The sequence below is a fragment of the Akebia trifoliata genome, chromosome 4, assembly GCF_017979445.1.
Source record: "Akebia trifoliata isolate Shusen 1 chromosome 4, ASM1797944v1, whole genome shotgun sequence".
NCBI lineage: Eukaryota > Viridiplantae > Streptophyta > Magnoliopsida > Ranunculales > Lardizabalaceae > Akebia > Akebia trifoliata.
In genome coordinates this window covers 3,480,562-3,495,570 of record NC_141378.1, presented here as the reverse complement: position 1 = coordinate 3,495,570, position 15,009 = coordinate 3,480,562, and the positions used below count along the sequence as shown (strand labels likewise).

At 34.9% G+C, this 15,009-nt stretch overlaps 2 protein-coding genes across 4 annotated transcripts; both read right to left on the bottom strand.

Moving 5' to 3' along the window:
* Positions 1–185: 185 nt before the first annotated feature.
* On the bottom strand, positions 186–5,004 carry LOC147403014 (wee1-like protein kinase). 3 transcript variants are annotated; one of them, XM_086438457.1, is made up of 10 exons: positions 4,617–5,004; positions 4,183–4,243; positions 4,022–4,088; positions 3,079–3,294; positions 2,406–2,479; positions 2,180–2,289; positions 2,069–2,109; positions 1,845–1,993; positions 804–1,157; positions 186–368 (listed from the first exon to the last, which is right to left on the bottom strand). In XM_086438457.1, the coding sequence occupies exons 1-10, from the start codon at positions 4,880–4,882 to the stop codon at positions 270–272; spliced, it is 1,437 nt and encodes a 478-aa protein (XP_086294583.1). In that variant the 5' UTR covers positions 4,883–5,004; the 3' UTR covers positions 186–269. The 3 variants fall into 3 exon arrangements, with proteins under 3 accessions (XP_086294583.1, XP_086294581.1, XP_086294582.1); XM_086438455.1 differs by having other exon boundaries at positions 3,079–3,345; positions 4,617–4,999; XM_086438456.1 differs by having other exon boundaries at positions 2,406–2,473; positions 3,079–3,345; positions 4,617–4,998.
* Positions 5,005–6,770: 1,766 nt separating this feature from the next.
* Positions 6,771–14,743, bottom strand: LOC147403013 (cyclin-H1-1-like). Its single transcript, XM_086438459.1, has 14 exons — positions 14,495–14,743; positions 14,211–14,261; positions 13,330–13,408; positions 13,117–13,235; positions 12,955–13,028; positions 11,296–11,416; positions 11,143–11,211; positions 10,924–10,965; positions 10,103–10,180; positions 8,611–8,669; positions 8,404–8,488; positions 7,497–7,585; positions 7,251–7,334; positions 6,771–7,173 (listed from the first exon to the last, which is right to left on the bottom strand). Exons 1-14 carry the CDS (start codon positions 14,552–14,554, stop codon positions 7,170–7,172), a joined length of 1,014 nt encoding a protein of 337 aa, XP_086294585.1. The 5' UTR covers positions 14,555–14,743; the 3' UTR covers positions 6,771–7,169.
* Between the last annotated feature and the right edge of the window lie 266 nt (positions 14,744–15,009).

Here is a 15,009-nt window from a genome sequence, read left to right as displayed (position 1 = left end):
GGGACTTGCAGCATGAGCCATGCATTCCTTACCACCTTCACAAAATAAGTACATTATTCCATGCTTTTCTTTACAAAACTTGCACCACTTATAAGCAAAATTGGTACAAATATTAGGGCTAGAACTGCTGGTTGCAGACCATCTGAAGCTTCAAAATTGGCCGTTTGGGACAAAGATTTCCTGTGTTTTTAACTTGGTTCAACTGGCCAGAACTGTCTGCATACACAATATTGGCACTTTTGATCCATCAAAATATAGTATCAGAAGTATTACATGGTTCTTACAGTTCTTCGGCCCTTGTCGAAGATGGGATTTTCTACTAATTCTTTAGCAAAAGGTCGTCGAACTGGGTCTGGGTCTACCATTGCCTGATAGGATGATGGAATCAAAAAATAGATCAGTTTATGTCAATTGAAATAGAAGAAAAGAGGCTACATACACAGAATTTTTTTTCTTTATTTATTTTTTAAAAAAAGTGGGGTTTTTTTGCCCTGATATCCTTCATATTTTTTTTTGAGTCTTTAATGAGTTCATTAACATAAATTTAGCGAGATACTAACGGATATATGTTAATTGATTTTTCAGTGGGTGTGTTTCACCCTGAAAAATCTTTGATGGAAGTTCCATGGTGAAGTCCTATAAATTGCTAAACTTGTTATTTTGAAGTTCAAGCTAATAATATAACAGCTCAATCTCATAAAACTTATATCAGAGATCACAGAAGAGAAAGCAAAGACACAATAATGCTGCTTCTTTCCAAAAGAATCTCAAGTAATATTGAAGGAAAAACATTGGTATCTTACCTTGAGTAAGTTCTGGAACTGCATAGAATGTCCAGGAAGGAGTGGGATCTTCCCCTCTCTAAGGTTCAAAAACTGAGGCCCAGACTCTGGCAAAGGTGATCCTCTGACAAGTTCATAGATGGTGGCTCCTAAGGAGAATATGTCAACCTTGTCGAGATGCTCATATTTGTCGTTCAGAATCTCTTGAGGCATATATCGTGCATCACCCTCTTCAACAGGTAAGCTTCTGTCAATGAGCGTTGCACAACCAAAATCACCAAGCTTATAAACACCATTCTTGACATAAATATTGTCGGGTTTTACGTCCAAATGAGCTATTCCTTGTTCATGTATGAACTGCAATGCCTTGGCAATCTGAAAGATATCTTGGTATCACATATAAATGACATTTAGTGAAGGAGCCGGAAATTCATGTACTGAATGAAAAATGCAATCTAGAAAAAAGACAATGGATGAAGCACTTCAGAATGGACAAATCACACAAAAGTAAAGCATAAAGTAATTTTATTTGTCAAGGAGAGCACTAGCTTCATCAACCCTTTACCTTTGCTGACAATTAAATTGCAGATACTTTCACCGAAAGAAAGACCTTCCATGGACATGTGTAGCCTTTTCAAAAGAGTTATCATGGGTTCCTATAATCTGTAGTTTATGTGGTTATATTTTCATAGCTTGTTTTGGAAGCATTCTTGTTGATTTTTATAACGTTTAGTTTCCTAGTCAATCTTTCTGCTGAAACTATATCAAGACATTTGAGAGATTTCACTGTGATATTAAATATTTTGCCATCTTCATTCACTCATGAAAAGCTCCTTCAAACACAATATTTATTCCTTCTATGGGTTAGTACTCCACCAAAGCCTTAGCCCAAAAATTTGTGGTCGATTGAACAAAATTTTATAATTTGAAATGCATTTGTCTGTATGTCATAATAACTACTCTATCTGACAAGTATAAAAAATGTTAATGAAACTTCTAACAATTGAAAACATAAAAGCAAGGATCTTATTTATAAGACAATGAGAATTAAGAGTTAAGAACCTGATGCATAGCTTCCAGGACTTCTCCCTTCGTCAATAATTGAGAAGAATTGTTGACGGACACGCTGCTATCGCAGAGCTCCATCTGGATGTAGAGTTGCTCATTTTCAAACCAAGAAGTATGATACCCAACAATGTTTTCGTGAGATCCTAAGCAAGATTGATTTTCAACGTCACGAACATGGAGAAGAGGAGAAAAAGAATTTAGTGATTTTATCACCATACCTAAAGCAGCTAGACCTTGAACCTCCATCAACGCTCGCCTCCTGCCAACTCAACAGTATAAGCAACTTGTTCTAGCAATGAGTTCATGCATTGAGAAGAATATAAATGTACCTTTCCGTGTCTTGACGTAACTGCTTTATGCTATGTTTCACAGCATACATGCAACCGTCAATCCTCTTCAAAACTTTGAAAACACGGCTGAAGTTCCCATAGCCAATTTGCTGGATGAAATAGGATAAATCACAAATTAAGGCCACTGGTAGGCACACTAAAAGAATATATGGAGAAACATAATTAATAGCGCAGAAAAGCCTAAAATGTCTAGGAATTCAAACACCTCAATCTCATGGAAATCAGTTCGGTAACGTGATAGACCATCTCCACCAACAACTGCAGGGAAAGAACCTGCAACTAACAACATAAATAATGAAAGTATGAAACACGTAAGAAGAGATGAAATAGCCATTTTGAACTAAGATACAGTTCTTGGTCACCACCTAACAGCTTTTTTAAATCTATTTTGAAATATATATACATACATACATACATATATGTGTGTGTGTATTAAGTATGCCTTCTCATTTTTCAGTTCTTAGAATATATTGTTTCCTCTTTAGTTTTGCTATCTTGCTTTAGTAAGTTTCATTCTAACATCATTGTCTTCCAAATCATACATGTCATTGTCTTGTTTTAAATATACAATTATGCGTTAGAAATGGACACATGGATCAGTGTCGTACAGATATAGAGTGTCAAACATATTTGTAACTTAGGCCAGAGCACATTCTCTAGAAAGGCTGAATGTCCCATGTAATAATTCTGTAATAACCCATTTTAAATGTTTAACTATATCAACTAGATGACCCTGTAGGCTGATGTTGCAAGTTAGATCCCACCTTCCCTCTCCAAAAAGATGTTAGAAGCAATCATCTTGAGATCAAAAAACAGATTAGGCGTTGTACGATTATTATTCATTAACTCCATAAAGAAATAATTAATCAAACTTGTACCTGTAGATTTCACTCTTCGGCTTCCAAAGGGATCTAAATCCATTTCTGCAGTTTCCTTTAGATATGGATTCCTGATGCAAGGGGGAGGCATAACCCGACAACGCAAAGCCACCGCAGATTGTGAGACATAATTCTGCTTCTTTTCTAATCCAGTTACAGGTGATTTTTCTGTCTTGGGTTCATCCGAGCCAAAAATATCTGATGCAAGTTCCATTACTTGTTGATGACAAAGCAAGTCGGAACCAACAGAATTGGTTGAGAAACCCTCTGAGCAAAGATGGCCATTTAAATGTCAAGATCAGCCAAAGCATTGAACAAATGGAAAACAGTAAAAGGGGAGGAAAGATTAAATGATAAAAATTCAAAAAACAAATTCTACTCAAGTCATGAAATTTCAAAGGGTGTGTGCGTGTGTGTGTGTGGGGGGGGGGGGGGGCTAGTAGGTATAAAGACCTAAAATTTCTTAGATTATACATACGTCCCATGTTTTATGAATCATCACATCTATGAATTTTCCCAAATATTGGGGGATATTGAGATTATTCAAACTTCAAATAGCTTTTACAGTACAAGCCTAAGCCTGCAGAGAGCATTGCACCAAGAGTATCCGTTCTTCAGATCAGAGGTGTGCACAAAGTTCCCAATGTGCAGACTCCCTTGGTCTTGAGTGTGTTAGTTAGAAATAACCATACAAATTCAATGGCCCACACAGTTTTCCTGTGTTGGATGGATGCTGGGTATCCACATCCACAATCAAATTACCAGATTTATATGGAATTCTACCAATAAATATAGACAGAAATATCCAAATCCACAATCAAATTACCCGATTTATGTGGAATTTTACAAATAAATATATCATGGCACTTGATGTATCATCAGAGAAAGATTCAAGTACTAGAGGGAACGTAAAAATAAAAATCGATATAAGAAGCTACCCTACCATGTCGATATCGTTTGCTTCTACCAGTGGTCATCTTTTCTGGTGATTTGGGGCAGGGCATGTTTTCCTGAAACAAAGCAGATGATCAAAAATGTTTTTTTCCCTTATGGATCTTAGAGTAAAATACTCAGAGTAGCATCTAATTTTGCAATTAAAATTACCTTATTGCAATCCAAAGTGGTGGAGATTTGTTGCCCATCTGGGGTGATATAATCTGGTGTGCTTCATCAAATCAAGGGAAAAAAAGAATAATTTAGAGATCACTGTTTGAATTATCAAAATGCTCAATCTTACAATTTGGGGCAACTCGAACAAAATTAACTAAAGATTAGTGATCTATAATTATCAACTAAATAGGAACTCAAATTCTCCCTATCGACCACCAATGGGTGGACCACCTCATCGATCTACATATCTGAATAAATGGGGCCATCACCTCACTGGATTGGAAGAAAATCGGTATAAATTTGAAAATGAACTAGACTAACAAACCCTAACTGAAACTCATCATTCATAGAAAGTGAAGAAATTGAGCTAAATCAATAAACCCTAATTGAAATAAGAAAAACAGATAAGTAGATGAAGAAAGAATTACCAGAAGAAATCCTGACTGAGAATGAAATCTTTCTCATCGAGATTGTCGACATCAATGTCAAGGGAGAGCGAAGAGGGACGATGAGATTTTTCGTCTTCTAGAAACTTCTGGAAGTTAGAAGGGTTGGAGGAAGAAGAGGAGGACTGTTGGAGAGGAAACAAAGAGACTTGCCCTAGCTGAACCATCAGATGCTCTGCGAGTGTACCCTTCAATTTCCTCTTCCCTCTCTTACTACTACCACTCCTCTTTAGGGTTTTTCTCTTCATCTGAAATCTCTGCTTCTCTCTCTCTCTCTCTCTCTCTCGAAATATAAAATAGATTTCAGTACTATAAAGTTCAGAGAGAAAGGGAGCGAAAAGGTTCGAAGTTCAAATTGCGCGGTTTTTCATTTTTGGTGTGAAAAAATGTGCGATAGTGCCGGAATTATTTTAATAACAATGCTGCGGGTTCATCCTAATATCTGGCTGTCCACTAGAATCGTAAATGATTTCAGCTTAGCGGTTTCAATGGGTCGGTTCTAATTCGATTCCTATCGGTTCTGATTCTCAAATGGTTCGGTTCCAAGATACACCACTATATAAATGGGTTGTGAAACCCTTTCGTTGCTCCATAGTAAAATCTTGAGCCTTACTAAGAGTTGTTTTGCTAAAATGGATTACCACATCGGAAATCCAACACCATGTCCCTCTACATTTCATTGAAAAACTCAGATCCAAAAGTTAATTAGATCCTAGGTTTTGAAAATAGACGGTTACTGAACTTTCACATAACTCCTAAACTTAAAAATCAAATTCAACGGTGAAAAAGAACTTCAAAAAAAAAAAAAAAAATCAAAATCAAAATTCATAGAATTTCGTCCACTACAACCATGAAGCATCATATCATGTTTTTAGACGCCAAGAGGTGAACGCAAGGACCCTTAGTAAGTAAGTTAAGGGGGACTCTAATCTATTTTAGTAAGGGACTCAATCACTCAAAACCGTCCAATTGAGAATTGATTTGGGTTAAATGGGTATCCATTTACACCACCATAGTCCTACCAACATGATTTAATGAACTGGGTTTTGAGAGTGGATGCACATTTGCCAAGTCCGTCCATTTTGAATCGTGGTTTTCAATCATCAAAAACCAACTTGTCTTGTTGAACCAAAGTAATAGGAATTAGACCTAACATGATTAAAATAATCAAACTTCAGTCATTTCGATTTGTTTATTTGAAAAGGGAAAAATATATAAGGAATCTCTATCCCTAAATATTCATCCAAATCGTGGTTTTCAATCTCCAAAAACCAACTCGTCTTGTTGATGAACAATATCAAGATGACTAGATCTAATTTTTTTTTTTTTTTTTAAAAGCATGGGTTGAACTAACCAATCTTACTTGACTGACTTGGACATCATATACTCTCAAATCAGTTGGAATAGATTCCACATTAATTTTTGCATATAATGAAGAAATGGATTAATTATGAAACAATCACAGAATAACACTTTACGGCAAATGCAAATATTTAATCTAAAAAAATATTTATAGTTATATATAGAAGAAAAAAAAATCAATCTATTTCGAGAATCAGCCCATTTTCTTTCATTTGAAGATCAACTTATTTGAATCGGTTTGGGCCAAATCAAAGCAGGTTCAGATTCACAATAATGGTTTCAAAAATCGCCATGAGACCAAGATTACTGACCTGAGTCATCTCAGCATGGTTCACGAATGAGACGAGACGGCCAAGATTCTCTTATTTCTCCATTTTGGCCCTCAATCTTATTCAAGATGACTCGAAACACCAATCAAATAGGAGATGGAAATGGGATTATTTCGATCATTTACATTACTTTGACAGCTGAGAGAGCCATTTTTCACACTACAAGCTTCAAATAGGAGTTATTTAGATCAATTTAAAAATAAAGAGTATTGTAGGTCTCACACCATTACCAGCACCTTTGTAGTGTGTGTACTGGCTATAATATATCAGCCATCATGCAAAGAAAATCATTTCACCAGCTCACTTGGGCTTCCCAAAAGCTTCCCATCGATTTCTTATACAGCAATGAGAAAAGTCATTTTGGGGATAAAAAAAACCAGAGAGAGAGCGAGAGAGAGAAGACAACATGACATGCCCAAATTAAAAAAAATACATACTCCTCTGATAAACAAAGTGCTTCATGTTTCATCACAATAGTAATAAATCGTTCAGTAAAATTTTCTTCACAATAATTATGGCACCAAATCATTTTCTTTCCCATCCCCACCCCAACGGGTCATCTGATAGAAATTTGTAGAGTTATAAAAACACCTGAAATTTTTTAGATGGAAGAGAAGTTTGCCCACGTGTAGAGTACACATCCTAGAACACAAGCACAATGACCTCAATCTAACCTTTGTAAAGTTGACAAATAGGCCGTAATGTAAGATATTCCCAAATCAAGCCATGCATTTTCAGGTCTCATCCCGAGGATATTTCTTCAGGCTGCTCTAAAATGTGAAACTTTTTGCATGAAGAAGGAGAGTTGCTCCGTTGAGATTTTTTTTTTTAAAAGAAGATATTTTCACCTGTAAATCCAATAAAATGAAAATGAGAAAAAGAGGAGACCTAAAGTACAGAACATACAAGACGGGTCAGAACTTACAAGGCTGTGGCAGAAGGAACCCCATGAGTTTCACTTGAAGTTCTTTTGGACTTGTGCTTAGATTTCTTCTCCCTTTTCTTACTCCTATCAAACAGACAATAACCAAACTCCATAAACAAGAGAAAAGGCTTAGAGAATGGGATGTTTCTTCACTCTTTTTTTTTATAGATAAGATTTCTTCACATTATTATGAAAAAGAAAGAATGATAATGGAAAAAAGGGGGTGTCCATGAGTCTAGAAAGTACTCATCCTTTGAGCTTGGATCCAAACAAGACTTCAGTTTCCGATCAATGTGCCTCATATCCTTGGCCGTAGGGATCTTGAGTTTACTCACCTGTACAGCAAGAAGTGAACGGCAAAAAGAAGCTACATCACCAAGGCTAAAACTGAAACATGTTTTTTTTTTACTATTAATATCGATAGAAGTTATGCAAAACAAAATATAATTGGAAGGCACAAATTGAACTACACTTTAGCAGTAGAGATAGCAGCAACAAAGACAAGTACTACTAATGCTAACAGAGCAACAGTACAAATGGATATAATCCATTTCATGATGTATGCAATCCAAGCTTATTGATGTAAGACAATGGGTTAGAGATTGCGGTAGGGTTTAACACAGATTTTAGGGGTTCAATGGGATCTGAAACAGACTTGGTTTATAGCAAGGTAAGGATGATGGGACTGGTTGTATGGGACAATTTTTAAGGTTGAAAGATGCTAGAAGAATTTAGGTTTTGTAGGATTTTATGGCTGAAATTTAGTAGAGAAAACAAAAGTAGATCTTTAATTGGACTCTCACTACCCAAATCTCCACCTGAATGAAGTCCCACAGAGTCGCCTCTAGAAGGCACTAGAGGAGAGCCAAACAATTATTCTTTCATTCAATGCTCTCTAAAGACTACACATGTAGGGGTGTAGGATTTCTCCTTAGATAACTCAACGTTTTAACTAAGAAAATAAACTTCTAACTTAAGCTCTTAGATTATAGAATCATTGGGAGAATGCACATGAGTGAAAAATGGAAATGACAATCATAAAATTTGAACAATCAACTTTAAAATAGAAACCCTTAGTTCTAGCTAAAAAATAAAATAAAATGCTCAACACAATATCACATTGGCCTAAATTAAGAGAGAGAGAGGTAGGTACCCAAGAATCAATCATATTAAGAGATTCAATTAGCTGTGAACTGGTGTGGGCAAAATGTTGACGAGATATGATGGTCTCCAAGTATCTGCAAAGATGCATGCAATTTGGAAAAAACAAAAGAATCAACTGCTGAACAGAGAATACAGATCAATAGCAAGTCAACATTAACATTTCTCTATAAGATAATCCACGAGATCAGTTCAGAACCTCTCAAAATCGAGAACTCCATGTACCTCATTCGACCTACGCAACGCAGCCAATGCCAACTGCACAAAATGACAAAAAATGCACAGGGCTTTAAGCCTATGGTTAGTCCTTTTTTCCCTTTAGCAAGCAACAACAAAAACCCTAATCCAACATAAAAACTGAAACACTAGAAGATGTTTTAATATAAGGATTCATCAATATTGCCATCATGAACAGATAAGCCTTATCCAACTATTTGGGATCAGCTACATAATCCTGTTCTGCCATTCCATTCTGTGCAGGGCCAAATCTGAAATCCCTAACAGCTAGAAAAACCTATCAGAATTTATAGCAGAATTTATATAAAATTATATACCATCTGATGACCCGAGGTAATCATACTAGCTTGGGACCAGGAGTGCAATGCTATCAGTTAAAAAAACCTAGCCTTAGCAGAGCTAAACATGAGGGTTTCTGACTCATACCATGATATAAAGCTTCTCATACATGACAGGTATTTTCATGATGATATTTCTCGTATCTTGGACATTGACATGAAGGCTGATGTCAGAGAGTGCTCCAAGGTATCAAACATGGTAAACTCCAACACTTGACACCCAACACAAGGATTTGTGCAGTAATATGGAGACAAACATTTTGTAATTATTGGTTTACATAATCCATAGACATCATTCAAAACTCAGGGAGAATTATAGATGCAGACATGCAGAAACTTCCTACCCAAGGGGCCAATCCCACTCTGGAATCTCACTCACACCTAAAATAATTCAATCAAAACCAGTCTCCAACAGTTGTTCCCGCTTCATTCAACTAAGAAGACAACACCCCCCCCCCCCCCCCCCCCACCCACACACACACAAAATGAAAAAAGAAAATATATATGATACATGCACACACGCACGAATGAACAAAATAATAATAATAACTTCCTTGACATAGATAATGATCCCCAAGAATGTCATCTGGTCCAATTGAACTATGAAAAACCCCTGTGGAGTGTGGAGAATGTGTTGATAAAACCAAATAGACTTGGAAGGATGGTTTATAAGGAAAAGGGACATGGAATACTAAAGCTTAAGACTTATTGTTCTAAAACTCATACATTCAAATTCCAGATCCATCTAATAAGAGCATGCCAGAGCATAGCACAGCAAATAAATAAGTAATGACAAGTTTGTATTTTCAAATTGCAACACATACTTTGTAAACACTTGAAAATCAATTATAAGCTCTACTGTGAATAAGTAGGTTCAGCTATCTAGTCTTTGCTCCAGTAAGCTTGATATGTGGATTCCTCAATATATCAAGATATTGAGATGATGACATGCTAAAGGGGGAAATTCCAAATAATCTACACTAAAGGGGGTATGCTGCTTAAGGTGTTCCTCGAAAAATCTTTTTGCAAATTAAGGTAATGTTGTAGAAGAAATTTTTATGTACTAGCACAACAAAAGATAATGTAGCACAAGATGTTCGGATGATTTTAGAATACCTGCCCAGGAGGGAAGAGCAGTGCTCCATCCGTAAGCATGATTTTATCTACTTCCAACTTCGCAGTTTCTCGCAAATCCTACAAAAATATTAAACAAAAAAGCAATGCTACAGAAGGAAAAAAAAATGACACTATGGTAGCATCTTAACTAGGCATCCCAAGTGTGCAAATTGTCTAATTTGTACTCATGATACAAAAGGAAACAACGCAATGTACATACTTTCATATATATATCGAAATGTTTATGATCCATTTTAAAGATCTGTATTCCTATTTTTCACATGGTTTCTGTTGTTTGCAATTTCTTAGCCAACCTCATTTAGTTCCTAAATTTTCCAAAAGTTCAGATGTATCTTAACCCTTCCTAGAAAGGGAAGACCATGTAAATCAAAACTAATTAATCAAATATTATCACAAGAGTTCAACAACTGGAAAATGAACTGCATTTGAGGAACTCAAACTGCTGTCGACCAGGGGACTTGTTACACTAGTGAGCCAAATAATAAAGGCAGAAAAAACTCCAAAATTAATGGCACAGATTGACTGAGTAAACAACCAATCCACCTACAGAACATGATTCTGTAAAACACCCTAACGTTAAACCTAGATCTCGGAAGAACGTCCAAGTGACACAACATTTCTGGGTTGAAAACCTATTTTTAGATTCTGTTAGCTTGCACAATAATCAAATGCAGTCGTATTTTGAGTTAGAAATAGATAAGAGAAGATCAAAACAGAACATACAGAATAATAATAAGAAGCAAAAATAATATAAAGAATATAATAACAAGAAATAAAATCAAGAATACAATAACAATTACCTTCAACATTTGCAGTTGGTCACCCTTTGCTTGGCAGAAATCCTGGAGAGCCAACAGCACATGTTACGATTACAAGAATTTGAAAATGGAGACAATTAAATCACAAGATGTGAACAAACATAGAGGAAAGAAAAACACTTATTCCCAAGGAGAATCCCTAGATTACTAACATGAATACTGAAATAATGTAATGTAAAGAATGTGCATGCCCCAACTTACCTCCATATCATTAATAAAACCTTCAATTGACCGATATGGTGCATAAACAATAAGATCAAATCCTATACTCTGCCAAAAAAAAATTTAAAATTTGGTTGAATACTTCAAGGAAATCAGCAAAAGTAAACAACATTATGAGAAACTTGTCCATGCCTGAAGAACTATCATCTCATAACTGAGAATCACTTGATGATCCTGTTGAATCCCCTTACCAAGCTCCTCTGCTGACACATGATTTTCTTCCACCTTACATGATGCATAGACACAAGTTAACCTGTACATAATAAATAAATAAATAACAGTATAATCCATTCAATGACTGGAATATCATGAAAAAAATAAAGAAATATAATGAAATAATAAAGAATAGGGAATGTTAGAGTTAAGGTCGATCAGAAAAAAGACAAAGGAAGAAACAAATAGATAACGTAATAAATGAAGAATTAAATCGAGTTATTATCGATTTCGGATCTCTTATTCTTTAGGAGCAAGTTGTTCAGTGAGTTCAGATGGATCTTTTTAGAAGATTTAGATGGGACCTTTTATGTTTAAATTGATTGTTCTGATTAGATTGTTGATTAGTCTCTTGTAATTGTTCTGTTTAGTGGTCCCCTTGGCCACTTTTTCTATTTTCTTTAATCAATTTTTTTTTCCTTTGCCTATCAAAAGAATCAAATTGAGAATGAAACTGTGTAGATGCATTTATTGCTTGGGAAATCCTATCAATCACAAGAATATCCAGTGTCCTTATCTTCTTGTATGTGTCAAAACATATTACCATGTAAAAATATTATTCTTTAATATGGCTTCTTATACATGTAACAAAGAGTCAAAGACATAAGCACTTTTGTCAGGATCCAACACTAATCAAAGTGTCAAATATGCTGACATGTACACATAATTTATTTAATATTTTGTGAGATCTGTTTTAAAATATTTTAATTCCTATTGTTAGATAATCAAGTGTTGCATATGCACATTTCATCATGCATTTGCAACACAGTTCAGGTTTACTATCTGAAGTTGCAGGGAGATCTATTTGTTTTGCTTATATATTGGAAACAATCCTAAGAAAGGTCGTAAATTCCATAATTTTGCTAAAATATTTTCCTTTCCCCAAGTATTGGCATAAGGCATGTACATTTCCTTTTCTTCAAACCTTCTGTCTAAATCACTATTGAATTCGGAAAAAAATTTACAAGCATTATATTTCCAACAAAGTTTTAAACCATGGTTATAAATTATATTATTTCCCCTAGAAATTATGTCAGGATTTTTGAAATTTAGGATATCCAAATTTTCAACACTTTAAACCCATACAAATCCTATTATTTCTTCAAAAAGTGATTCCAGCATATATATAGGGTAAAAACTAACAGACTACACTTCTTAAAAAATGATTGACCCTAAAGTTTGTACATTGTGAACCTTGCCACATTGTTCTCTGACTAAATTTTGCTTCCATGGTTCAAGACATGGTCCAATCCTCTCTTTTTCTCCAACATTTTCACCAAGGCGTGAAAACTAATTTGCATGTCAATATGGAAAGAATGAACTTGAATAAACTGATATACATAGAACTGATAGAAATAATATAAACAATATATAAAATAATATCAGAAAATAAAATACTTGAATAAGTTAAAATTTGTTTGAAAATGTGTCTTCATTTGTCCAACACAACAAATTCCTCGAAAATTAAATGCCCTTGTGACATAGCATCGAATGTACATCGAATAAAGAACCTGCATATTTTCACACATCAAATCTGAGAGAAAATGAGGGAAAATATATGTATGTATTAGATCTTACATAACGTTTTTTGGGTGATGCTCCATTACGGACCATTGCAGATAAAACCTTTTAAAGTATATGATAGCTGTTGCCTGCAAAGCATGATCCAATGTTTCATTTTTTATATAGGATGATGGTATAGCCAAACACATTGTATCTCTACGAAACAATATCACATACCTGAATTTTGTGTGGAAATCCGAAGGCTCCACATACTTCTTGAATCTTGTGTTCGTAGAATACCCGCATAAGTTGTTCTTCTTCAGTATTAAGTGGCACAGGGAGGGAGTTATTTTCAGCTGAGGTGCAAACAATATAAGATTGTCACGAGAGATCAACAGAAGTCGAAAGCAAGAAAGATTGAAAGGGTCATAATTTTGAAATAGCATTTACCATTATCTTTTACGCCAAATTGAGGTTTCGGGTAGGACAATGACCCGTCTACATTTACTTCCATACGTGTTGATCCATACTTCAAAATAAAAATAATAAGAATAATTTATGCAGTTACTTAGAAGAAATATGCTATTCAAATGTTTGCATTGAAAAAAAAAAATAGTTGGCATTCCCAAAACATTGAATATTTTGGATTGTCTTGGAATGTTTAGGTCGGTCATTTTTACCTGACAAAACATTGCCACGAAGCAAGATATTAAATCTTGGTTGTGGGTGGATCAACTACTCAATGTCAAGGAGAAAGAACTTGTAATGTGTAATTACCAAATAGTGTAATATTGATGTATGGCATTTGTAACATTTCTGAGGGTTAGTTTTTCGTTTGTTTTCTTGTTTTTGGGTTGGTCACCTCGACCTTATCTGTTATTGTATTGCTTCCCTTTATCTATCAATATATATATACACATTAAAGAGAGAAAATTCAAAACTAAAATTATAGAGGGATATATATAAATTAAGGGTTTAAAGATAAGTAGACAAAGAAAAAACAGGTGCATTGCAAAAATTTTGATGGTGACACTTCAAGGGATAGCATATATTCCACCAAAAAAAAAAAATCATCATTTAGGTTCAATTATACATAAAGGTGGAGAAAATGGTGAGAATTTGACCCATATATATAATTGATGAGGGAATCTTGAGTGTTATGTGCTTTGCGTGTATTGAATTTATAAACTAACAAATATATATATATATAATATATATATATATATATATATATTTGTTGTTTGATAAGTATATAAACTAACAACAATATCAAGTAATTTTCTACCCAAATAGAAGATGAAGAAGAAGAATAAAAAAGAAAAGAGCTGTACCTGTTTCAGGGTCTTTATAGCTCTTTGATTACTTGCTTGGTGTTTTTCCAACTATACAGAGCAAATAGAAATTATCAAAATCACAACTTTACCAATAAAAATAATAATAAATTAAGTAACTAAACTAAATAAAAACTATGGAGTTAGGTTCTGTTTGATTGTCATTTTCGTGACAAACGTGTACTTAAACGTATAATTGTAAGATTGTTCATATAATGAAAATTTGATTCCAATAATAAAGCAAGACACATGTTTGGAAAACTTGTAATTAAAAGTCGAATTACCAGATCATGTGTAGTTAAAATCCACTTGGCTCGATGAGTTGAGGTCTGGAAATCGGCCATGGCTACTCAAAACCCTAAACCAGGTCTCTCAGTGTGCATGAGAGAGATAGAGAGAGAGATGGGGGTCTGGGGTTTTGATAATTTACTTTCAAAAGCGGGAAATGAGAATCGCCACGACTGGAACTTGAGTCGAGAGGAGGCAAAGGTACCAATTGAGAGAAGGAAAGTTAATGTACTCGTGGCGTAGATTGTGACGGGTTCGCCAAACCTTGTTTAACCACGTGAAATGTATGATAGTGGGACCTCTATGGAGGAACCCTCTTCCTACTATGACACGTGTATTTAATTAATATCTCGAACAGTATCCCGTTCTTATAATAAAGGTAAAGTGTCTACGTGACACGTTTTTATTGAAGTTTAAAATAGGTCTGACTCTTAACTCAGTCGTGCACGCAGTCCGATGTATTTGAACTCCAATAAATATATGCCACGTAGACACATACTGTTTTATTGAA